The sequence below is a fragment of the Bos indicus genome, chromosome 19 (assembly GCF_029378745.1).
Source record: "Bos indicus isolate NIAB-ARS_2022 breed Sahiwal x Tharparkar chromosome 19, NIAB-ARS_B.indTharparkar_mat_pri_1.0, whole genome shotgun sequence".
Classification (NCBI taxonomy): domain Eukaryota; kingdom Metazoa; phylum Chordata; class Mammalia; order Artiodactyla; family Bovidae; genus Bos; species Bos indicus.
The window spans coordinates 28,362,009-28,384,997 of NC_091778.1; the positions used below are offsets into that span (position 1 = coordinate 28,362,009).

At 56.9% G+C, this 22,989-nt stretch overlaps 6 protein-coding genes across 11 annotated transcripts; all 6 read left to right on the forward strand.

Annotated features, from left to right (window-relative positions):
- Window positions 1-47: 47 nt before the first annotated feature.
- SPEM1 (spermatid maturation 1) lies at window positions 48-1,734 on the forward strand. 2 transcript variants are annotated; one of them, XM_019982310.2, is made up of 3 exons: window positions 48-578; window positions 678-735; window positions 937-1,734. In XM_019982310.2, exons 1-3 carry the CDS (start codon window positions 435-437, stop codon window positions 1,674-1,676), a joined length of 942 nt encoding a protein of 313 aa, XP_019837869.2. In that variant the 5' UTR covers window positions 48-434; the 3' UTR covers window positions 1,677-1,734. The 2 variants fall into 2 exon arrangements, with proteins under 2 accessions (XP_019837869.2, XP_070629087.1); XM_070772986.1 differs by having other exon boundaries at window positions 48-569.
- A 2,556-nt stretch (window positions 1,735-4,290) lies between these two features.
- SPEM2 (SPEM family member 2) lies at window positions 4,291-6,186 on the forward strand. Its single transcript, XM_070772995.1, has 3 exons — window positions 4,291-4,466; window positions 4,632-4,689; window positions 4,827-6,186. The coding sequence occupies exons 1-3, from the start codon at window positions 4,329-4,331 to the stop codon at window positions 6,122-6,124; spliced, it is 1,494 nt and encodes a 497-aa protein (XP_070629096.1). The 5' UTR covers window positions 4,291-4,328; the 3' UTR covers window positions 6,125-6,186.
- A 630-nt stretch (window positions 6,187-6,816) lies between these two features.
- LOC139177777 (uncharacterized protein SPEM3-like) lies at window positions 6,817-8,191 on the forward strand (the record flags this gene model as incomplete). The annotated part of the gene is made up of 3 exons (XM_070774435.1): window positions 6,817-7,022; window positions 7,171-7,228; window positions 7,347-8,191. Coding segments are annotated over exons 1-3 (1,041 nt in total), but the record flags the coding sequence as incomplete, so codon positions are not given.
- Window positions 8,192-8,284: 93 nt separating this feature from the next.
- LOC139177536 (uncharacterized protein SPEM3-like) lies at window positions 8,285-11,239 on the forward strand. Its single transcript, XM_070772996.1, has one exon. The coding sequence runs from the start codon at window positions 8,390-8,392 to the stop codon at window positions 11,234-11,236; it is 2,847 nt and encodes a 948-aa protein (XP_070629097.1). The 5' UTR covers window positions 8,285-8,389; the 3' UTR covers window positions 11,237-11,239.
- Window positions 11,240-13,340: 2,101 nt separating this feature from the next.
- TMEM102 (transmembrane protein 102) lies at window positions 13,341-15,475 on the forward strand. 4 transcript variants are annotated; one of them, XM_019982087.2, is made up of 3 exons: window positions 13,350-13,496; window positions 13,687-14,045; window positions 14,133-15,475. In XM_019982087.2, the coding sequence occupies exons 2-3, from the start codon at window positions 13,832-13,834 to the stop codon at window positions 15,455-15,457; spliced, it is 1,539 nt and encodes a 512-aa protein (XP_019837646.2). In that variant the 5' UTR covers window positions 13,350-13,496; window positions 13,687-13,831; the 3' UTR covers window positions 15,458-15,475. The 4 variants fall into 4 exon arrangements, with proteins under 4 accessions (XP_019837648.2, XP_019837646.2, XP_019837647.2 ...); XM_019982088.2 differs by having other exon boundaries at window positions 13,812-14,045; XM_019982089.2 differs by having other exon boundaries at window positions 13,341-14,045; window positions 14,304-15,475.
- Window positions 15,476-16,876: 1,401 nt separating this feature from the next.
- Window positions 16,877-22,874, forward strand: FGF11 (fibroblast growth factor 11). Of its 2 annotated transcripts, none has more exons than XM_019982090.2 (5): window positions 16,877-17,771; window positions 19,431-19,541; window positions 19,739-19,842; window positions 20,468-20,666; window positions 20,940-22,874. In XM_019982090.2, the coding sequence occupies exons 1-5, from the start codon at window positions 17,579-17,581 to the stop codon at window positions 21,008-21,010; spliced, it is 678 nt and encodes a 225-aa protein (XP_019837649.1). In that variant the 5' UTR covers window positions 16,877-17,578; the 3' UTR covers window positions 21,011-22,874. The 2 variants fall into 2 exon arrangements, with proteins under 2 accessions (XP_019837649.1, XP_019837650.1); XM_019982091.2 differs by having other exon boundaries at window positions 20,552-20,666.
- The last annotated feature ends 115 nt before the right edge of the window (window positions 22,875-22,989 follow it).

The window sequence follows — 22,989 nt, forward strand, 5'->3', positions numbered from 1 at the left end:
GAGAAGAGGGTCCAACCCTTTTCAGTGAGGAGGTCTGAGAGAAATGGGCAGTGGGTGCTGGGGTGTGGTTGTCATGGCAGTGGGGTTGTTTGGGGAGTTAAGATCAGAACCAGTGTCTATGGAGGGGTCAGAGCCTGGCATAGAGGACCAGGAGGGGACTGATGGGGGCAGACACCAGGCAGGCCAGAGAGCCCACAGGATGCTGCCTGTGGCTGACTCTAGGAGAGGCATGCAAGGTGTAGGGTTTGGTCTCTGCTAAGACCTGGCCCAGGCTGGAGGCTCAAACCTGGGCCCAGGACTCTCTTGGCACATTGTGAGGGATAGCCCCACACCATTGTGACCCGTTTACCCCAGGGGACAGGAAGGTGGGCTGGTGGATACTGTGGGCACAGTGGGCTGGGGGCCTAGGGGCCCTGGTGGCCCTAGGGACCCCCATGGCCATGGCTGAGCGGCCACGGCCCGGGTGGGCCTCGTATCACAACCCTAACACCAACAGCTGCCAGGACCTGGGCAACTCCATCCTGCTGCTGCTGGGCCTTATCATTTGCATTAACATTGGCATCAACATGGTGACGCTGGTCAGGGTGGGCCCGGGCGGGAGGGTGCTGGCAGGACGGCTGGGGGGCAGGCCCAATGGCCAGGGCCTATCTGGGGTCACTGTGTCCTTCCTCACCTAGCTCTGGCGCAGACTCCGTGGCTTCTTACACCAAGTGTTCCGTGTTATTTGTGAGAAAGGTAAGTGGGGGATGGGGACGGGGGGGGTGCATGGGAAGGGCAGAAATCGAGTATTCTGTCCCTGTCCTTAAGCTGGCCCCTTCCCCTCCCGCTCTCCCTCTCAGACTCCATAACTACGCAGCTTCTCTTCCTGCACCCTGCCTCTCCATCCCTGTAGGAGCCAGGCTCCCCACCAGCCTCTCACCTCTCCTCGATCCACAGAAGCTTCTAAGTTACGCTCACCTGGGAAGCAGACCCAGCCCTCAAAGCATAGCTCTCCAGCAGTCCACCTACGATGCACCATGGACGCTGTGAAGATGACGGTGACCCCCCCACCCACTCGCCGCCGTCACCGTCGAGGCTCTTCATCGCGCCGTGCCCGCCGCCCGGTGGCCTGGGCTCCTGACACTGACGACGATGATGACGAGAAGCCCCCACATCAGCACACAGCGGCCTGCTCCCACAACTGGGACTACCCTGAGGATTGGGAGGGTTTACAGACTGCCCAGAGGTTCTGGACTCCCTGGGCCCAGGACACCTTGGAGCCTCCTACCCAGACCATCCGCTTCCAGCAGACTATAGAGGGAAGGCCCCTCAAGAGAGAGATGCAGTCTGATCTGGGCCTAGAGGCCTACGTGTACCCTGTGAATCCCCCACTCCCCAGCCCTCAGATCCTGAGCCACAAGAACAGTGGAGGGGGGGCAGGGGCAGGGGCCCAGGCAGAACAGGAGCAGTGTGCACCAGCTGAGCCACCCATCCTGGGCCCGGCCAATGTCCCGGACATCCCCCGGCGCCGCTCCTCAGGGCGCGTCACCTACGATGCCAGGGATGTGAGGCGGCGGCTGCGGGAGCTGACCAGGGAGGTGGAGGCCCTGTCTCACTGTTACCCTCTGGCCTCTGGATCCAGCACAGCTGAGGGGACGAGAAAGGACTGGGTATACCGTTCCCTGACAGAGAGGTGACTGGGAGAAGAATAAAAAAAAGAGAGGAGGTGGATTGTGGTGGTGTGTGTGGAGGGTGGTGCCAGGGCCCACACAGCACCCAGAAGCTTGGTTACTAAGGAAATCATCTCCCTGGCAACAGGGCCTAGAGAGCCCTGAGGCCCCTCATCAACCTCTTGGCCCCAGGCCCTGTCCTCAGCCTTTTCCCAGGCCTTTCTTGGTTCCCAGGCTCCTGCCTGCCTCTGCTCCATTTTCTTTAGTGTTCGGGGAAGCACCCCCCAAATCCCACTCCCTATCCCCAGCAGTACTGCACTTGAGGGGAGACCCTCATTCCATGGCTCCACCTCCTCAAGAGGTCTGGCTCTTGCCAGAGCCCAGGTTCAGGCTGCAGCTACAGGTGAGGCGTCATCCCTCTTAAGCCCTGGACTCTTTGGGGAGGGATGGCTGAGAGTGAGGATACCCCGGCCCTCACAGTTCCCCTGTCAGAACCCAAAGCTCCTGTACCCTTGAGCAGGCTTGGAGCAGTGATAAAATACTGAGGACGCTGTGGCCCTCTGTGACCTCATGCCTCTGCTCAGCATCTCCATGTCACAAATGAGACGGGCTCAGAGAGATCACGTGACTTACGGTCATATCGACTATAAGGATCAACTTCATGGCCTCAGATCCTCCAGCCTCTGCTCCCACAGGTAGATCCCCTTTGCTTCTGAGTCAGCTTGGCCCATCAGAGTCTCCCATCTTCTTCAGTTACCCATGGAAACTCATCAGAATATTCCATCCACTGGACATCTGAGAAACCCAGGCCCTACCTACTTCTAGACAGTTAGGATCACCAACACATGCTCAACTTGTGAACAAGGAACCAGGCTGAAGGACTAGACCTCACCTTCCATACCAGATGGGTTCCTGGAATGTGAGCAGATAGGCCTTTTATGAATCACCTCGCTTCTCTGCCATTTTCCTTTGACCAACATTATTGATCATTTTAAACTGACTCCACTAAGTGGATCTATTTTGAACACCTACTATATGTTTGGAGGCTGGATGGGAAATGCCAGCTGGGTGTTCCTCTATCTTTTCCCCTCTCTTTTTGACCACACAGTGCAGTTTGTGGGATCTTAGTTCCCTGACCTAGAGAAGGCAATGGCAACCCACTCCAGTACTCTTGCCTGGAAAATCCCATGGATGGAGGAGCCTGGTAGGCTGCAGTCCATGGGGTCGCTAGGAGTCGGACACAACTGAGCGACTTCACTTTCACTTTTCACTTTCGTGCATTGGAAAAGCAAATGGCAACCCACTCCAGTATTCTTACCTGGAGAATCCCAGGGACAGGGGAACCTGGTGGGCTGCCATCTATAGGGTCGCACAGAGTAGGACACAACTGAAGTGGCTTAGCAGCAGCAGCAGCAGCAGTTCCCTGATCAGGGACTGAACCCAGGCCCTTGGCAATGAAAGTGCAGAGTCCTAACCATTGGACCTCCAGGGAATTCCTTGTTCCTCTCTTTCTGCTAAGTTGTTCATTGTACAAACAGAATGACCTGAGGTCCCCTCAGTACCACTTTCTTGCTGCTGCTGCTAAGTCGCTTCAGTTGTGTCCGACTCTGTGCGACCCCAGAGACGGCAGCCCACCAGGCTCCGCTGTCCCTAGGATTCTCCAGGCAAGAACACTAGAGTGGGTTGCCATTTCCTTCTCCAATGCATGAAGTGAAAAGTGAAAGTGAAGTCGCTCAGTCATGTCCAACTCCTAGCGACCCCATGGACTGCAGCCTACCAGGCTCCTCTGTCATGGGATTTTCCAGGCAAGAGTACTGGAGTGGGGTGCCATCACCTTCTCCACCACTTTCTTAGATCACAGCAATGAACCCAGTTTAAATCATAGATTCCTTTTGTCATATCAACAAGTACATCCAAAGTTTGTGCTTTGTGAATTTCATGTGGTTTTCTTAAGATGGCAACTAATCCTTTTTCAAGTTGGAGGGGTGACTCAGTGGGAGAGCAATTGGTTAGGAAGGAGAGAAACCATGGTTGAGGGGTGGTCTCTAGCAAAGGCAGCAACCTCATGCTCTGAAGTAAAGGGGCCGGTTGGCTCAGTGATCACCAACAGCAAAGACTGCAATCCCTGGCCAGGAAGGGATGGCCATGGTGGGTGCTAGAGGGCTTATGACAGGGAAATTGGCAGAACTGGGAGGGAATGGTGCAGTGGGGTGACCCCAGAGTGGACTCTTACTGTCACCCATCCATCTAAACACCCTAGCTGCACGCTGCAAGCAGGTGTGGGTAGGGAGTCCCAGTGGGCTATAAATTGCCATATCTCAATGAAATGGAGGAAATCCTTTATGCATGGCTCAGTCCCTATGAAGACTGTCTGCGCACTGTAGTTACATTTTCAAATCGAGTTAAGCCAGCCCCTACAAAGACAGAAGGTCACACTGAACTCTGGGGGCTGGGCTCCATTAGTGGGAGCCAAGGGCAAAGATAGCCACATCAAGAGCCAGCTGAGTGGATGAAAGACGTGCCACCTCTGCATTGTGACTCCCTGCAACATGCCTCATTATGACCGAGCCCCCTCACCTGCTGGTAGGTATCCCAGGTCCCACCATGAGTGCAGTGTGGGTCAGGGCTGGTGGGGGGGGGGGGGGCGGGTGGCCCAGGTGGCCCTAGGACCCCCCCACCATGGAAAATCAGCTCTGGTCTGACAACCTGGGGTGCTGCCATCAACACCAAGAAAGTACCCAGGATGTGGAGGACTTCCTGCTCCTGCTGCTGGGGCTTGTCATTCTTGTCAACATCGGGATCAACGTAGCAACTATGGTCAGTGATGGTTGGGGACACCCTGGGGGTGAAGAGGGCTGAGGGTGGGAGCCAGCAGCTGGCACTTGCGCCTGCAGAAATGGTCTTGGCTGGGGTGGGCTTGGAGTGGTGAGTAGGGAGAGCCTGGCCTTCATTCCCACTCCACCCACCCCACTCCACCCCTAGATGTGGCACAGGCTCCAGAATGTCTTAGACAACAGCATCTGTTGGATTAATCAGAAAAGTAAGTATGGAAGACAGGTAGGGGGCATCTGGCCCCTGCCACTCCCAAGACACCAGAAACCCAGGTCCCAATCGTTCCCTGACCCTGAAATCTTCTGACAGTTGCCAGGCCCTCACAGACTCTCTTGCCTCTCCTAGATGAAATCTTGCAGGCTTGTGAAAGTTCCCCCAAATATCCTCCAGCCAAGGCCAAAGACGTCCACATCCACTGTACCCTGGACCCTGTAGAAGTGAAGATGGCCAGGCCCACTCACTGCTCCTCTTCCTCCTACCGCCGCCCCCACAGCCGAAGCCGCAGCCGAAGCCACAGCCGCCGCCCTCACCGCCACCAACCTCGCCGCCAGGGCCACAGCCGAAGCCGCCCCTGCAGCCACCAGCGGAGGTCGAAGAACCGCAAACAATTCCCCTACAGTTGCTCGGTCTTCGGTAGGCCACGTCACAGCCACAAGATGTCACAGCTGCGGGCGAGGCCCTCCTTTGATCGGGAGGACCTGGACTCCTACCTGGAGGAGGACGAAGACCTTGCCTTCCCACTCCCCAAGTACCCGAGGGGGGGCTGGGGAGGGCTCTACCAACGGATGGGCCTGCCCTCCAGCGTGGGGCTCTGGGGCCGCCAGGGTGGGATCCTGGCCAGCCTGCCGCCACCTTCTCTCTACCTGTCACCTGAGCTGCGCCGCCTGCCCAAGCGTGTGGAGGCCAAGTCTGAGCTCAGGCTGCAGTCCTTTGGGCCCCTCTGCTCACCATCCCACACCTGGGGCAATGTGGAGGTTGACCAGTGGACCTCGTCTCCACCGCCCCCCCGACGGCTGCCCCCCAACCCCTCATGGGTCCCTGCAGGGCACAGCCCTTACCCCTCAAGGGGCCAGCTCCTGTATGACAACTGGGATCAGCGGCGACGTGGTCTGGAGGCTTCTGAGCCTCCCTCCGCCCTGTTGACCCGGGGCTCCCGGCCCGAAGCCCGAGAGCACTACTCCCCACAGGTCTACCGACGGAGCCTCATCGGCCATGCTCACGGCCAGCCCAACCGCAGCCCCAACCCCTCCACGGGACACTTGAACTACTCCCGGGATCCGCATGAGGTCCGGCGCCGGGCAGCCGAGTGGACCGAGACACTGCCCACTAGGCACCCTCTGACCACCTCCACCTCCCTCACTGTGCTGGGCGAGGCCTCGTACCAGCGGGCCCCGGCTCCCAGCTCAGCTCTGCTCCTCCGCTCCTCCCAGCCCCTGCCCGAAGTCCAGGCTACAGAGCCGCCCCAGCCCACCTTTATGCCACTCAGCCGGAACCCAGGGGGCAATGCCAGCTACCAGGTGTACGACAGCCTGGAGCTGAAGCGGCAGGTGCAGGAGAGCAGGGCGCGAGCCAACTCGCTGCCACCTTCCAACTCGGCCTCCAGGCCCTCTCTGCATAGAAGCCGGACTGGGAAAATTCATTGACCGGCAGCCAGTGGGGGCGGTGGGGGGCAGGGCATGGAGAAGGGAATAAAGATCAAGAGTCCAGGAAACGCTGGTGGTCTGTGGCTTGGAAGCACCGCTCCTTCAGCCTGGGTCCCTGCCCTTGGCTTCCTGAAGCCAGTGTCTCCTTCTTGGCCTGAGGGTGCCTTTGGCTTAGTGGCCACAGTCCTGCCAGCAGGCCCCTCCTGGGCTTATATTATGAACGAAGTAGATTTGCAGGTGCAGACTCCAAACCACTGGTCTCTGGGCACCTACTGTGTTCTCAGCTGTCCCTGTCCCCAAAGCTCATATAAGAAGCTGCTTCCGAAGTGGGAGGGTCCCCATCTGAACAGATCCAAGTCCACACCCAGTGAAGGGCATGAAGAAGGCCAAGGCTCTGGACTCCAGCCAGGCCTTCCCCAGGGTTCTGATGCCAGGGGTCTTCCTTGTCTCAGGAGAGGCCAAGGAGATGGAATGTGTGGTTTGAATGAGTGACTCATTGGGCTGTGAGGGAAGGATTGATGGCTTGAGGAGAGGTGTGCTGGCCTCTGGGGCCCTGTTTGACTGTCCAGGCTCAGGCTGCCTGACCCCAGTTACCAGGGAATGCCACTCTTGGCCCTCTTTATTCTCCTCCTCCCTCATTGTGACCCCACCCACCTCCCCATTATGACGCAGTCCTTCTCCCCCTCCCCCACCAGAGGAGTCTGGCTCCTAGTGAGTATGTGGGGGCCAGGGGGCCCAGGTAGCCCTGGGACCCCCAGCCATGGGTGAGCGAAGCTACCACGGAGCCCAAGCGTGCTCTGGCACCAACCCCAGAAAGTGCCAGGACCTAGGAGACTCAATTCTTCTGATCCTGGGCAGCTTCATCTTGCTCAACGTGGGGATCAATGTGGTGACTCTGGTCAGGGCAGGATCTGGGCAGCAGTGTTGGGGGAGCCTTGGGGTCTCAAAGGGGCTTAGGTGGGAGGGCTGTTGGGGTGTGGCCAGACAAGGATTGGACTTCAGGGCTCACCCTGCTCCCGGACTCTCCCCTCCTCTGCTTCCCTCAGCTCTGGAAACACCTGAAGAACTCCTTGCGGACTCTTTTCCGTCATTTTTTCCCCAGAGGTGAGTGGGCCCCGGCGTGGGCTCCGGGGACATGGACCTGTTCCCTTTCTTCTATCCCCGTCCCCACCCTTAGCCAATCAGGGACCCAGGCTTGGTCACATCTCGCCTCTCCCTGCAGACAAGCAATCCAGCTATGCAGGCGGCCATCCCATGTGCGTGCGTTGCTCCGTGGATCCCAAGAACCCGTGCTCAAGAGTTCCGCCCCGCTTCCACCGCCGCCCAAGCTTCCTGCTCGGGCACCCTAACCACCTGGACTCCTGGATACCAGACACGAACGATGAGAAGGCTTCTAAGTGTTGCTGGATGTCGCCTCAGTGTGGACATGTCGGGGCTCCCGTGGAGGTGCCATGGGGACTGTGGAAGGAGGGGCTGATGGGAGCTGGGGAGGACCCTCAGATCACAGCCTTAAAGGCCCAAGCCACCTTCTACTCTAAGCCGGAGACATCTTCCAAGTTCCGTAGGATGAGCAAGGTGGACATGGTTCCACTGCGCCTGCCCCAAGAGAGCAAGACTAAGACCCCAGACCATGACCCAGCCCAGGCCCAGACCCACTCCCCGGTCCAGTCTCCTGGGCATGCTCCTACCAAGGCCCAGACCTTCTCCCCAGCCCACCCCCCTGAGCCCACCCCAGCCCAGACCCAGACCCACACCCCCATTTATCCCCCTGAGCATGCCCCACCTCAGGCCGAGACTGACTCCCTAGCCCTTGGCCCTGAGCACAACTCTGCCCAGGTCTGTGGTCCAGAGCACACCTCAGCCTATACCCTGGACCTGGCCCCCTCACAGGGCCCAGCCCAGTGCGAGGGCCACACGCTTACCCACACGCTGACCCATGCTCATCTAACCTATACCCATGCCCAAACTCTGATCCCTCCCCCAGCTTCTGCCCCAGTCCCTCCCTCAGCTTCTGCCCCAGTCCCTCCCCCAGCTTCTGCCCCAGTCCCTCCCCCAGCTTCTGCCCCAGTCCCTCCCCCAGCCCCTCCCCCAGCTTCTGTTCCAGTCCCTCCCCCAACTTCTGCCCCAGCCCTTCCCCCAACTTCTGCCCCAGCCCCTCCCCCAACTTCTGTTCCAGCCCCTCCCCCATCTTCTGCTCCAATCCCTCCCCCAGCTTCTGCCCAGGCTGCTACTTCTGCTCCAGCCCCTACACCAGCCCCTGTCCCCATGTCTGCCACAACCGCTGTCCCTGCACTGGTCATGGCCCTGCCGACCACTCCAGTCCCTTCCACACCCACTTCCTCCATCCTAACTTCTATTCCCTCTACTTTGTCTGCCTTCAGCCAAGGCCTCTCCACTGGCCATGTGGTTTATGATGCCCGCAGGGTAAAGCAGAACTTATTCCATGTACGTGCCCCTCAGAACTCTGGGTATTCCATAAAGGACTTAGGTACACTCTCCAGGCTCCAAGAGGGGCATGGCCTGGTAAGCTCTGGTACAGCTGAGCAAACATTGAAGCAAAGTAGTGAGGACAGTGCCAAGCCCTTCACAGGATCCATATTGGGTTACCTGGAGTTGGGGAACATGGAATGGAAGCTTTCAAATGATGTCAAGGATGAATCTGTGCAGCCCAAGACCTTCCCTTACTGCAGTTTCCACCCTTACAGCTCTGAGAAGCAAAACACGGACTCCCAGACTCCAGTCTACCCCAAATTCCTGGTGTACTCCAAAGATGCTACCCCTTATCAACCTTGCTTCCATGTTCCAACCAGTACCCAGAACTCAATGAGTACTGTGCCTCCACCCTGCACTCTTTCTCTGCCTCTCATTTCTCCCAGATCCTTTGTTGTTCATCAACACAGCAACCACCAGAAGCCCTCCACCTTAGTACAGACCCCCAAATTTCCCCCAACCTCCAAGTCTCCTCAGTCTGTCCTCTCTTCCCAGGGTCCCATCCCTCCCCAGTTCTCCACTACTTCCCAAACCCAAAACCAGCCCCAGCCCCCTGAACTTCATGAGAATCTAGGCCTCAACCAAGACCATGGTCTCCAGAAGATCCCAGGCCCTTCAGAAGACACTAGAGTTCCCAGAAAGCCAGAGCTTACCCTGAATCCAAACCTCCACATGAACCCAGGCTTTACTCAAGACCCAGGCTTCCATAAGAGCCCAGGCCTTGCTCAAAATCCAGGCCTCCACAAGTGTCCAGTCTTTACCCAAGACTCAGGCCTCCACAAGAGCCCAGGCCTTGTTCAAAATCCAGGCCTCCACAAGAGCCCTGGCTTTACCCAAGACCCAGGCCTCCACAAGAGCCCAGGCTTTACCCAAGACCCAGGCCTCCACAAGAGCCCAGGCTTTACCCAAGACCCAGGCCTCCACAAGAGCCCAGGCTTTACCCAAGACCCAGGCCTCCACAAGAGCCCAGGCTTTACCCAAGACCCAGGCCTCCACAAGAGCCCAGGCTTTACCCAAGACCCAGGCCTCCACAAGAGCCCAGGCTTTACCCAAGACCCAGGCCTCCACAAGAGCCCAGGCTTTACCCAAGACCCAGGCCTCCACAAGAGCCCAGGCTTTACTCAAGACCCAGGCCTCCACATGAGCCCAGGCTTTACTCAAGACCCAGGCCTCCACAAGAGCCCAGGCCTTGCTCAAGACCCAGGCCTCCACAAGAGCCCAGGCTTTACCCAAGATCCTTATCTCTGCAAGAATCCAAGCCTTTCCCAAGACTCTGACTTTCACAAGGATTCAGTCATTACACAAGATTCTTGCTCCCAGAGTTTAAGTTCTACTCAAGAGGGAAGTTTCTTTAGAAGCCCATATCTCACCCAACCTTCTGGTCTCCACAAGATCACACCATTTCTTCAAACTTCTGACATTCAGAGGAGCTCAGGCTTTAGGCATGACTCTGGAGTCTGTAGAAATCTAGAACAAAACTTCTATAGAAGTCAAGAGCTCTCCCAAAAAACTGGCCTCCATAGTATCCCACACCCTTCTCAAGATTCTGGATGTTACAAGAGTAGAGGTAATGCCCAAGATCCAGGAGTGTCCAGGAGTCTAGGCTTTACCCAAGATTCTGAACCACAGAAGAGTCCATGCTTTGTCCAAGACCCTGGAGTCAAACAGAACTCAGGCCTTACCCAGGAATCTGGTCCCCATAAGAACCCAGGCTTTGTGCAAACCCCTGGCCTCTATAAGGACTCAGGAGACTACAACAATCCAGGCCTTACTCAAGATTCTGGAGTTTACAAGAGCCAAGACCTTACTCAAGATTCTGACCTCCATAAGAATCTGGGCCTTACCCATGTCACCGAAGTCAAAAGATGTGATGTTCCCCAAGATGCGAAACTTCACAGGAGCCCAGAACATTGCTACAACCCTAACCTCCACAAGTACCCAGGAGTTATTCAACATCCTGGCCCCCAGAAGGGTCCAGCCCTTACTCAAGACTCTGGCTTCTCCAAGACTCAGGACTTTATCAAGGGATCAGGCCTCCAAGAGGACTCGCACTTTGTCCCCAATCCTGTCCTCCACAAGAACCCTCTGGGAACTGACTGTGTCCAAGTTTTGGGCCCACTTCAGACCCCAAAGTCATTTATATCTCAGAAGATTCCTCAAAGGCATGATGCCGGGCAGCATGTTCCAGGGGCTTCTGTCCCACCTAGCCAGCTCTCCTCCCCCGCCAAGGCCCAGGAGGTCTACAATAATCGACAAACCTTCTCAGAGGTGCCTGTGCTGATAGAGCTGCAACCACCCTCCCGGCGAGCAGGCAGCCAAGACTGGGTGTACCGCCCCGTGGACACAGCTCCTGCAGCCTCCCAGAACTATCGCCAGATGTCTATGCCTCCCCAAACCAACTGGAAGCCCCACTGCCCAGGGTCAGGCACCCGGGTAGGGCACGTGGTCTTTGATGCCCGCCAGAGACAGTTGGGAGCAGGCAGGGACAAGTGCGAAGCGTTGTCTCCCAGGCGCATTCACCGAGAGATATCCAACAACTCACCAGAGATGGCCAAGGCGTGGGGATATCAGTGTGTGATGAGAAACTTAGAAAAAGAGGGGACCAATGTGCATAAAGAATAAAAAGGCAAGAGAAGTGTTCTGTGGTTATTTAAGGCCATCCACCCCAACCCCACCCCTCAGGTGGGGGATAAGGAATGAAACTCCCAGCTTTCCTGCTGTCGCTGTCTTACCTTAAGCTTTTATCCCCAAGGCCCTAGAGCTGCATTCTCCATTACAGTAGCTACTAGCCAAATATGCCTATTAGAATGTAAATGAGTTTAAATTAAGTAAAGTTTAAAAGTGTTCTCAGGGAGTTCTCTGGAGGTCCAGTGGTTAGGATTCAGCACTTTCACAGACATGGCTGGGCTTCAGTCCCTGGTCAGGAGTACTAAGATCCTGCAAGCTGCAAGGCACAGCCAAAAAAAAAAAAATTTGTTCCTCAGTCTCATGATCTAAGTGCTCAATAGCCACATGGAGCTACTGGCTACTGTATTGGATGGCACAGATTTAGAACATTTCCGTCATCACAGAAAATGCTACTGGAGAGCAATACTTTAGAGTTCAGGGCAACTTTACTTTCCCTGTCAGCCATCCAAAGCATAACTGCTTTAAGATGGGCTTTCCTTGTGGCTCAGGTAGTAAAGAATCCACTTGCAGTGTGGGAGACCTGGGTTTGATCCCTGAGTTGGGAAGATCGCCTGGATAAGGGAAAGGCTACCCACTCCAGTATTCTGGCCTGGAGAATTCCATGGACTGTATAGTCCATGGGGTCGCAAAGAGTCAGACACAACTGAGCAACTGTCACTTTCACTTTCAGGGAGCTTTAAGAGGCCCAGAGAACTTAGTTCTTTTTAGGCTGGTTCAGAAGCCACCATCTAGGGAGGAGGTTAAGATGTAGAAATGGATGCCCAATGCCTGATTTCCCCAGACTGTGAGAAAGAGCCCAGGCTTCAGTTTTCCTGATCTGGTCTCTTGGGTCACAACCTGTTGTATGGAAATTTGCCTTCCTGGTTCTGGGCTGTGTTTGGGGCTCTTGGCAACAGGGGGAGAAGACCTCTCTTTGTCAGTGATTAGGAACCCCTGAATTTTAGGCTCCCCAAATTGGGCCCTGGATTCTGAGGGTCCCCTCCTTTTGTTGTTCAGTCGCTAAAGTCATATCTGACTCTTTGTGACCCCATGGACTGCATCATGCCAGGCTTCTTTGTCCTTCACTATCTCCCAGAGTTGGCTCAAATTCATGTCCGTTGAGTTGTTGAACAGGCCTTTGATTTGTTATAAGTGTCTCCACTTGCCCATTTTCTTGCCCATGGACTTAGCCCTAGTTTACTGTGGAGACAGACCCCTGGGAAAAAGGACTATAAGAATTCCTGGTCCAGCATGCACTGGTCTAATCCGTGAGCTTGTCTCTGGTTACCTATCTTTCTGCCCTATTATTCTGGCTCCTAGTTTCATCCTGGACTTAAGCTGTGTCCATGATAGCACTGGTTGCTGAAAGCAATTTTCTTCCCCTGATACTTTCTCATTGCCCTGCCCCAGCCCACCTGGGAGTTTCCTCTGGACTTGATTTTCAGCCCTGGTAACTCTTCTGTATACGCACCTGAGCTGCGAGATTCCAAAGTGTTTGCCCTGATACCATTTGTGTGTCTGAGGTGGCCATCACTACTATGTTCCTTTGGATGTCAATCCCTGGGTCATCACTACCTACGTATTCTTGTCTAACATTACCACCACTGATTCCAAAGATATTCATCCCAGTTGGGAAACCCCTTTCCAACACCTCTCTTGCTCCGCGCTGACCTTGGACAAGTCATGTGGCACCTTCCTAGGCTAGCAGTAATTGTATGCAAGGACTCTTCTAGATTTAAGTTACCAGGGCACCTCTACTCTCTCAGGCCCTAGGCTATGTGCCTCATTATCATTTGCTATTTGGATCCATCCTATTATGTCTCTGTTCTAAGCCCAAGGAATGTTTGCGATTGACCTGGCCTTGGAAAGACACACTATAGTTTATTTCCATAGAAACTACAACTTCCATCAGGCACTATTTCAGCGGAACAGGAAAGGATCTGGGGGCGTGGCTCTAATGCCCTGGTAGCTTGGAAGACAAACTACAACTCCCAAGATAGCCAGGAGATCTCTGCAAAGCCAAAGGAGAGATTGACTGGAGGCCGGGCTGGTCCGGAACCACCTCCAGAAAGGGGCGTGGTTGTAACGTAGGGGCGTAGCCTTGTGAGCAGCAGGAAGAAGTTACCTGTTGAATCTTCCTACCCATTTTCTTTTCAGACCTTGCAGCTACCCCTAAGAGGGAAGCTGCAGACCACTAGCCTCTTCCGAAAAAGAGGTAAGGGGAGGTAGACAGGGGGCGGCGAAGGAGGCTATTGCATTCTGTAGGAGGGGCCAAACAGCCACTTTAACCTGCTGAGTCAGGTGAATCGGTCCATGGGGGTGGGGACTAGCATATGAGAAAAGGGCAAGGACGGAGGAGGTATTTGTTTGCTTTCAAGACTAAATTTAGAGCCCTTCATCTGCAGACCCATTGGTAGATTGTGTCTTGGGCACCCTCTCGATCTCGGGAAGAGAAAAGAACGGAGGGGCGAGTTTTCCACAGCAGAAGGAACAACGTTTCTGGGCTTTCCCCTGTACGTGTATTTCCTAGCCCCCAAACGATAGAGCCATATGGCTTCTGCAGTCTGGGGGAACGCTCCCTGGTGGAGCCCACCGCCCCCAGCCCCAGCCCGGCCGCTCACAGACATCGACTTCTGCTCTGGAGCGCAGCTGCAAGAACTAACCCAGCTGATCCAGGAGCTGGGTGTGCAGGAGAGTTGGAATGATGGGCCCAAGCCAGGACCAGATCTCCTCCAGGCCAAGGATTTTGTGTTCTCTTTGCTTAGTAAGTAACCCTCTTGCTGCTCTCAGCTCCGCCCCATCCCATCCTGGGCTCTGGATCATGCCTTCACGATCCCTACTCTTCCCTTAGGTCTCATTCATCGCAGGGACCCTCGCTTTCCTCCCCAGACAGAGCTCCTGCTGCTTCGTGGTGGGATTCGAGAGGGCTCCCTGGATTTGGGACCTGCGCCTCTAGGTCCCTACACTCGGGGACCTCACTACGATGCTGGCTTCACACTCCTGGTGCCCGTGTTTTCTTTAGATGGCACTGGGCAGGAGCTGCAACTGGACATGAGATCCTGTTACGCATGGCTCTGCCTCCCAGAGCAGGTACGCGGAACCTCGGTCCGGGAAGCATGGCAGGATTGCCTAGGACCCCCAGTCCCAGGAGGACGTGATTGGATCCACCCAACTGATAGCAGAGAGGGTCCCCGGGACCCGCAAAGCTCCGTGGACCAGCCACACAGTGACATCATTGAGCCTGAGGCACACGAGTCTTTGGAAAAATCACCTAGTAATGTTTCAGTGCCGGAGTCACCCCAGCAAAACCTAACCGATATTGGCTTTCCCTCACTATCGGAAGAAACGAATGATGACGTCACCAAAGCAGCCGATGTTAGCCCAGGGCCACAGCCGTCGGAGGCTCGGGAGGCATGGCCCACATTGTGCCCCGCCCAGGTGGCTGCTTGGTTCTTTGCTTCGCTGGCTGCGGTCGCTGAGTCCCTATTCCCCGTCCCGGGTGCCCCGCGCTTGGTCCACGCAGCCCGCCACGCAGGGTTCACTACCATCCTCCTGGCTACGCCCGGGCCCCCGCGCCGCCTCCTGCTTTTCGACCTGATCCCGGTGGTGTCTGTGGCCGGCTGGCCCCAGGGGGCTCGGAGCCACTCGTGGGCCGGCCCGCTGGCCTCGGAGTCGTCCTCCTTCTACCTGGTGCCCGGCGGCGGCGGCCAAACGGAGCGGCCGGGAGCCTCCGGCTGGCAGCTCTGCTTTGCCCGCCAGGAGCTGGCGCTCAAGGCGCGCATACCCACTCCGCTGCTGCAAGCGCACGCGGCGGCCCAGGCGCTGCTGCGCCCGCTGGTGGCGGGGACCCGGGCCGCGGCGCCCTACCTCCTGCGGACGTTGCTCTACTGGGCGTGCGAGCGGCTGCCCGCGCTCTATCTGGCGCGGCCCGAGAATGCGGGCGCCTGCTGCCTCGGGCTGCTGGATGAGCTGGGCCGAGTACTCGAGGCGCGGACGCTGCCCCACTATTTTCTGAGTGGCCAAAAGCTCCGTGCGGGGGACGGCGCCTCTTCGCTGCTCGGGGCGTTGGCCCTGCTTCGCGGGGACCCTGCCCGGGCCCTGCGTGCAGCTGTGGAGGAGGCCAAGGCTGCGCGGAAGGGGGGCGGCTTAGCCGGCGTGGGAGCCGGGTCCCATTAAAAACGCTGTTCGTACTAACGTGGAAACTGCTTCTGTTTGCCGATGGGGTGTGGAGGGGACTGCTCTTCCTCCACCTGGGAGACAGGCTGAACCCCTTGGGCCCGAAGAATCCGCGTTCTAGAAGGCCTCCTGTCTGGTTCCTCGCCATCCTCCCACCCTCCTCCAGCACCATCCCTGGCACAGGTCGTTCCATTCCGGCCTCTCCACTTTCCACATCTGTGGCCAGCACCCTTCTTGCCCCGGTGCAACCTCTTGCATCCATCTCCCCCCAGTGCTTATGGTCTTTTCTCTTAAGGGTCAATAGAGGTAATATATTTGCTGAAAAAAGACGTGAAAAGGAGAGAGGTATGGAGACCAGGGACTGACCAATTTGGTTCACACAAAAGCAGAGATATTAAGGAGGCCGGATTTCACCCCAGGCTAGTCCTCGCCACCACCGCTATCCCCCACTTTCCTCATCCAGTGATGTCCTCGATCCCGGGCAGTAGGGTACCTTTCTCCATTCTCGAGGCGTCCACCATTCCATCTACCTAAGCCCAAGCTCTCCCCTCGTGCAGATTTGCCTTCTGTGGAGTCGCCTATTTGTCCCTCCTCCACTGAACCCCGAAACAGGCGGCTCCGGCTGCCTCTAAGACCGTCCCCACTCTCTGGCTCCAAGGAACCCCGGGGTTTCACCCGCCCAGCTCCCCCCACCCCCCACGGCCCTTTCCCGGCGTCTCCGCCCCCTGCCCCGCCCCCGGGCCGGCTCTCGGAGGAGGGGGAGCTGCTGTCGCCGCCGCCGCCGCCTGAGCTTCCCACCGCCGCTACTGCTGCCGCCGCTGCCGCCGCTGCACTCTGTCCAGCCGCCAGGCCCAGTGTTCACTTCGCCGGACCAGGGCGCTCTGCGGAGACACCCTCACTCCTTCCTGGGGTCTGGGACGCCTAGCCGGGCGTGGGGGGAAGCCCCGTTTGCGGGGTACAGGGAGGGAGGAGCCTGGAACCGGAGCCAGCGCCAGCCGTCGCCGGATTGACAAGACAGGACAGGTTGAGGGGCGTCGGGGAAGGAAGAGGGGGTGCTGTAGGCAGTCCCCGGGAGGAAGAGGAAGCCCTGTCGCAGAAAGCTGGGATGCGCTCTGACTTATAGGGGGTCTGTTCACATTTGGGGACCCGTGACAACGTGGGTGCACTCCTCTCCTGGGGGGCTGGTTGGATTGGAGGGCCTGGGATCTAAACAGTACCAGCTGTCCCCGAGGAAATTAAAGGGCTGCCAGAAAAAAAAAAAAAAAAAAAAACACCCAAAACCCCAAAACCTATGCTCCTTATTCCGAGGTGGCAGAGGGCCCTCCAGACAACCACCTGGTGTAACCACTAGGAAGGGCGGATTTGGAGGTGACTTCAAAAGGAGTGGAGGGTAACAAGGTGAGGAAAGGGGCTCAGTACCTGGAACCCTCTGCCACTAGAAATGGGGGTGACTTGGTAAATACTGGTTTTGTCCAGAGACAGGGTCTGGGAACCTCTGCTTGCTGAATGGGGACAGTCTGAATATCTCGAGACATAGTTTTTGGGGGATTTCAGTGAAAAAAGTGGGGGATTCTTCACTTAGAGGGTGGCAAAGGAAAAGGAACCAAGGTTGGGTTCTTCGCTGACATTGGCAGCACCCCAGCAGGAGTGGGGTGAGCGAATATCTCCAAAGCTAAGGACCCACACCCTTAAGATTATAAGAGTGGCTTTGTCAGGAACAGGGGGCCTGGAAATAGGGTGGAAAGGTGCCTGGGGATATTGGAACCACGTCTTGGAAAATCTGAGGGTCTTGCCTTTGGGATAAGGTTAGTGGGGGACAGGGACACAGGAGACTAGAGAAGGGGAGAGTTTTCTGTAGGGGGCAAAAGTCGAGGGTGGGGTCCATTGAGGGGTAAATAGGCTGCTGGGTCCCACGAAGCTAGTAGGAGGCCCAAGGGTGGGAGCTGGCGCCTGGGCTGGGGGTCCTCTAGGGTTTATCCTCAGGTCCTGCGGGTAGGGCGGTGAGTCGGGACCGGAGCGTCCAGAGTATGTCCTGGTGAGCGAGCGGGCTTCTCTGGGGGAGGGGGTGCCCAGCGCGCTCCGGGCGCCTGCCGGTTTGGGGGTGTCTCCTCCCGGGGCGCCATGGCGGCACTGGCCAGTAGCCTGATTCGGCAGAAGCGGGAGGTCCGCGAGCCCGGGGGCAGCCGGCCCGTGTCGGCGCAGCGGCGCGTGTGTCCCCGCGGCACCAAGTCCCTTTGCCAGAAGCAGCTGCTCATCCTGCTGTCCAAGGTGCGACTGTGCGGGGGGCGTCCCGCGCGGACGGACCGCGGCCCGGGTGAGTGGCTGGGGCGGGGTCTCCAGGCCTGGGGTCTCTCTGCCTGGGAGGTTGAGGCCAGGAACTCCCGAAGAGCGGGGCCTGACCGAAGTGGGGGAGCTCCCCGAAAATGAAGGGGTGGGCCTGGGCCACCAACTCTCAGCCAGACGATACCTCAGTTTCCCTTTTCTTTCGCCCGTAACCCCGAGTCTCCTTGCTTTCGAGGGCAAGGGGAAGGCACGAGGGGCTAAGCTGGGTGCCCCGAAGCTTGGCAGCTCCTTCTCGCCGCCTCCCCCGTACCCAACACGAGTCCCCACCCCCACCATCCTCCGCCTACGTGCCGGCTCTCGCGATTCTTTCAATCCCGAGTGGAGGGGCCTGGGGGTTCCGGACGCCTGGGTCACCCCGAGGGTTTCTGCGGCTCTGGCAGCCCCGCCCCCGCCCTGGTGCTCCCGCTCCTCCGAGCTGTGGCTCCGTTCCTCCTGGCCGAGCTTGCCTGGCTCGGCGCCAATCTCCCCAGCTCTCCCCCGGGTGTCCTTGCAGCTACCTCTCCAGCCCGCCCCTCTGTGCGCCCTCCTCCCGTGACCTGCGCTCCAAGAAAGGAGCTGGGCACCCCCGCCCCTGGCGACCCCCCCTACGCGACTCCAAAATCGGGCTTCACGGGCTCAGGGGACCCTCTGCTATGAGGGACTCAGACACAGTACACTGGGAGACCCGCACGGAGACTGAGGGTCGTACCACCTACGAGGGGGTACCGGGAAGTCGGCCGGGAGCAAGCCTCGGGGGACGAGAGTTGTGAGGGTTGGCGTGTGGTCCCCGTCCAGGTGCGACAGTCAGGGAGTCCCTTTGGCCTCTCTTTCCCCCGCTCCCAGCTCCCCTAGGGAGAGACTGCCCCCCTCCGCGGTCCTTCTCCCCCCTCCGCCGTCGGCCCTCCGTAGTGGTACGGTCCGCAGCCCACCCTTTGAGTGGGACCCGGTCCCCACGTGATTCAGCCTGCCTCGCCAGCTCCCCGGCCCCCTCCCCCATTTCCTTGGTGTGGTACCGAATGTCCCCCATCCCAGGCGGGTTACCTGGCTGAAGGGGAGAGGCTGAGGCTCAGGGAGGGCTGGGCTCCCGCGAGCCAGTAGACTGACAGACAGACAGACAGACAGATGGGTCAGTGTCAGACAGGCCGGCGCTGGGCCAAGGAGAGGCCCGCGCCAAGCAAGCGGCAACCGCAGCAGCAGGTGCTGAGTCAGCATCAGACCCAGTCCCACCCCCATCCCTGAGGAGGCGCCCCTACCCTGTGGTCACCTTACTGCCCCCACAGTCGCACACACACTGCCCTTTCAGCAGGCCTGCCAGTCTCTCTCTGTCCTCTACCTTTCCATACATCTCTGCCCTCCTCTTCCCTCTTCTCCCCTCCCCCCCTTATGGTTGAGCTGTAGGGTAGGAATTAAGCGTTTAAATAAATTTCAATAAATTAAACTGAAAACTGGTTAGAGGCAGCAGAAGGGACCCACACCCCAGCTTCCTCTGGCGTCTGAGAGAGGTGGGAAAGAGCTTGCTGGGAGGGCCCTGGGACCGACCCTCTTCCTTCCCTCCATTCTCTTTTTCTTTCTCTCCTCTGATTCCGCCAAGTGTAGGAATGTTTCTGGGAACAGAGATGTGATGTTCCAAGATGAATGTCTCTCTCTCCAGAACCTCAGCTCAAAGGCATCGTCACCAAACTGTTCTGCCGCCAGGGTTTCTACCTCCAGGCGAATCCCGACGGGAGCATCCAGGGCACCCCAGAGGACACCAGCTCTTTCAGTGAGAGGGGAAGCCAGCTGCCTGGTGGGAAGGGGGAGAGTGGGCACAGGCCATGACAATACTATTCCCGCTTCAGGATCCATTGGCTCTTTGACTCCCAAGGGAAGAGCTGGAACTGGAATGGGTGTGTGTGTGTGTGTGTGCTCAGATAGGAGTTGGAGGTCTGGGGTACTGAGGCTCCCTCTCTCTACCCCCAGCCCACTTCAACCTGATCCCTGTGGGGCTGCGAGTAGTCACCATCCAGAGTGCCAAGCTGGGTCACTACATGGCCATGAACGCTGAGGGGCTGCTCTACAGCTCGGTGAGACAAGGGGGTGGAGTGGCCTGGGGTCTGGGGACTCCTCTAGGACAGACTTCCCAACTACAAGTATTTTGCAGCTCAGAGCTCCCTATCCCTCCAGCTCTTGCCAACACCCTGTCCTCACTGCCCACTCAGGAGCACCTACTCTAGATTCCCTTTAATCTCTCCTCCTTGAACAGCCCCCGGTGTACCCCCAGGCTTTTGAATGTCCAACTCCTTCAGGCTTTTAGGATCCCTGTGTCTCCTCCTACCTCCTCGAAACTTCATTATTACTCACTATCCCAGAGTCATTTGGGATATTGGGAAAGGATTCTGGAATTCCTCCAAGCAGGAATTCCCTCCAGGTCCCCTGGATGGTGAGAGGTTGGGAATGGAGTAGATTAGAGAGAATGTATCTTCTTATTCCAGGCCCCCAGAAGTCTAGTTCCTGGCCTTTGGGGGCCACCAGACTCTTTTTCATCCTCCTTTTGTCCCAGTTCCTGCATGGACTCAGAAGTTGGTTCTCCTCACCTCAGATATATGGATTGCATCCTGCCTTGTTCTTCCCAGGGCTCCCTTCTAGTCCAGTGATGTGTCTTTTTGTCTCTCTGTCTGTGTGTGCCTTTCTGGGTCTTTGTCTCCTCAGCCGCATTTCACAGCTGAGTGTCGCTTTAAGGAGTGCGTCTTTGAGAATTACTATGTCCTGTACGCCTCTGCTCTCTATCGCCAGCGCCGTTCTGGACGGGCCTGGTACCTGGGCCTGGACAAGGAGGGCCGAGTCATGAAGGGAAATCGAGTCAAGAAGACCAAGGCAGCTGCCCACTTTGTACCCAAGCTCCTGGAGGGTGAGTATGGACCCTCTGGGAAGAGACAGGCCACATGGGAGGGTATTGACCTTGACATGGATATTTAATGACATACAGCTCAGGGGTTATAAGTGTTTTAAGAAGATACCTGTTATGACAGGCCAAGCCAGGAAGACTTTGGCCTTGAGGGATTTGGGGAGATCTCCTTTTGTGGGTTGGGGTTCCCAGAGGCTGCATGGAGGGGAAGGGAGCCTATTCAGAGCCCTCTGAGTGCCTAACTCTCCTTCCTGCTCCTCTCTCCCCACTTCACAGTGGCCATGTACCGGGAGCCTTCTCTCCACAGTGTCCCTGAGACCTCCCCTTCCAGTCCCCCTGCCCCCTGAAATGTCATCCCCGGACTGGAGGCTCCCTGCACTCGCACAGAGCCAGCCACCACCACAGCCTGTCTCCCAGCCCTGCTCCCGGCCCTGCTCTCACCACCGCTGCCACACTCATACCCTGTGCAGCCAGGTCCCACCAGGTGCTCTGCCCTGAGGGAGCCTAGGGGCCACTGTGACTTCTGGGCCTGCTGAGACCCTCAGACTCTTAGGCCCAGGGTTGGGGGTCAGAGAGGAAGATGTCTGGAAATGGTCCTGGCTGATCACTTCTTTTCTTCCATGCTCACCCCTCCAAAGCCTTTTTCTGAGATGATGCTGGGGGTTCCAAAACTGATAGAACCAGGGCATAAATCCTCCCCATCCCGGGCTCAGCCAGTTCCTGGAACCCTTTTCCCTTTTCATTGCCACTGAGCCATAGATCTGTAGGTCCACTGGCGCTCAGGATCATTCCTTCTTTCTCTACTCCACCTTCTGCCTTGTTCCAGACAGGTTCCAGAACACAAGGCACCCCAGCCAGGGCTACTTCTTCACTCAGGCTCTGTGCTGAAACACAGGCATGCTGCCAGGCTCTGTTCTGGATCCATCAGGCTTCTGTCCTTGACCCAGATGGACCCCTGACTTCAAAATAGAGAGAGGCTGGATTTGAGCCCTGTCCAGCTTTTGGCCTTGGCCTGAACTGGGACCAGTCTCAGATCACCACAGTTTGAACTTTCTTATCCCAGAGACACCCAATTCTAGAGCATGGTGTTCTAGACACATATGGAGCCATACTTCCTTCTGAATCTTAGCTCTATGACATAGACCAGGGCTCTCAGCCCTTTCCTTCAGGATGGAACGGGGGTGCTATGTAGCCATATTATTGCTCTAGAGTAAGTTCTAGACCCACGTTCCCACCTTCTCTAGTGATACCTGTTAAGCATGAGCTCTAGAAAGGACCCAGCTATGATTCACAAAAAACTAAGTTCTAGATGGATCAAGAACCACTTCTTGTTTTTCCTAGATAATTTTCTAAAACTCTTAGTCTGCCTGTAGAATGCTAACCTTATTTTTACATGCAGTTTCTAGTTCCTACAGCTCAGTTGGGGTCCTGTCGGGAAACAGTCTGAGGAAGGGCAAAGGAGTTTCGGAAGGAATCCCTGGCTCATAGTAGGGCAGCTAGGATGGGGAAGGGACCAGAACCATGGAGTGACTGGACCTGTGCCTGGGTTGAAGGGACATGAATACGTAGCTACCTCAGCAGGAATTCCTTCCAGGTCCCCTTTAAAGCTGAGGTCTTTAGGGTAATAGGTCTGGAATAAAAAAGACAAATGTGACTCCCACCCACCCACAATGAAGAGACCCCAGTTCAGCAATAAGCCCCACCCTTCTCCCCTACAGATCAGGCTAAGGAGGGTGAGGGCCTCTTGGGTTCTAAACCTCATACACCCCCACAAGCTTCTAACTGAATAAAATTTGCTTTACCTAAGAGCTTATAACTTCAGCTGGGTTTTAAGTACCCAAAAAGGGCCTGACTAGATTTTTCTGAAAACATGCAGAGAGCTCAGGGCAGGCCTGAAAAAGATCAGAAGCCCATCAGTGAACTGGGAGGGATACTCTGGGTGGTGGCAGACTTGGTAAGAGTAGACTGAAGAGGCATTAAAGGCAGACTTGGGCAGAGTAGACTGAGGAGGCACTAAAGGGAGGGGCTAGGGCTCAGAGGCAGGTTGCCTTTCCTCAGGCTCTTTTTACTTCTGGCTTGTCCTAAGAGGGGTGGATGCTCCCCTCACCCACACAGACCCCGCTCAGGCTCCACCCATCTCCTGGATCTGCTCCCAGGGGACCGGGTCTCTACTCCACGCTTTCTCAATTAAAGACGATTTATACAACTGAAGTGTTGTCTGTCATCTGTGGGTGGCAGGCTTTGGCAGTTGCTCGGGGCGGGATCAAGTCCCCGGGGCGGGGCGGGTGGGCTGGCAGCTGCCCCCCAATAACAGGTGCACATTCCT

Excerpts from the sequence above, each read along its gene's own strand:
- SPEM1 (XM_019982310.2), top strand. The coding sequence starts at position 435 with ATGGCCATGGCTGAGCGGCCACGGCCCGGGTGGGCCTCGTATCACAAC. Across the intron at positions 579-677 it reads GCATCAACATGGTGACGCTG|CTCTGGCGCAGACTCCGTGG; the intron begins GTCAGGGTGGGC and ends TTCCTCACCTAG. Across the intron at positions 736-936 it reads CCGTGTTATTTGTGAGAAAG|AAGCTTCTAAGTTACGCTCA; the intron begins GTAAGTGGGGGA and ends CTCGATCCACAG.
- SPEM2 (XM_070772995.1), top strand. The coding sequence starts at position 4,329 with ATGGAAAATCAGCTCTGGTCTGACAACCTGGGGTGCTGCCATCAACAC. Across the intron at positions 4,467-4,631 it reads GGATCAACGTAGCAACTATG|ATGTGGCACAGGCTCCAGAA; the intron begins GTCAGTGATGGT and ends CTCCACCCCTAG. Across the intron at positions 4,690-4,826 it reads CTGTTGGATTAATCAGAAAA|ATGAAATCTTGCAGGCTTGT; the intron begins GTAAGTATGGAA and ends TGCCTCTCCTAG.
- LOC139177536 (XM_070772996.1), top strand. The coding sequence starts at position 8,390 with ATGTCTGCCACAACCGCTGTCCCTGCACTGGTCATGGCCCTGCCGACC.
- TMEM102 (XM_070772997.1), top strand. The coding sequence starts at position 13,832 with ATGGCTTCTGCAGTCTGGGGGAACGCTCCCTGGTGGAGCCCACCGCCC. Across the intron at positions 14,046-14,132 it reads TTTTGTGTTCTCTTTGCTTA|GTCTCATTCATCGCAGGGAC; the intron begins GTAAGTAACCCT and ends CTCTTCCCTTAG.
- FGF11 (XM_019982090.2), top strand. The coding sequence starts at position 17,579 with ATGGCGGCACTGGCCAGTAGCCTGATTCGGCAGAAGCGGGAGGTCCGC. Across the intron at positions 17,772-19,430 it reads GCGGACGGACCGCGGCCCGG|AACCTCAGCTCAAAGGCATC; the intron begins GTGAGTGGCTGG and ends CTCTCTCTCCAG. Across the intron at positions 20,667-20,939 it reads TGTACCCAAGCTCCTGGAGG|TGGCCATGTACCGGGAGCCT; the intron begins GTGAGTATGGAC and ends CCCACTTCACAG.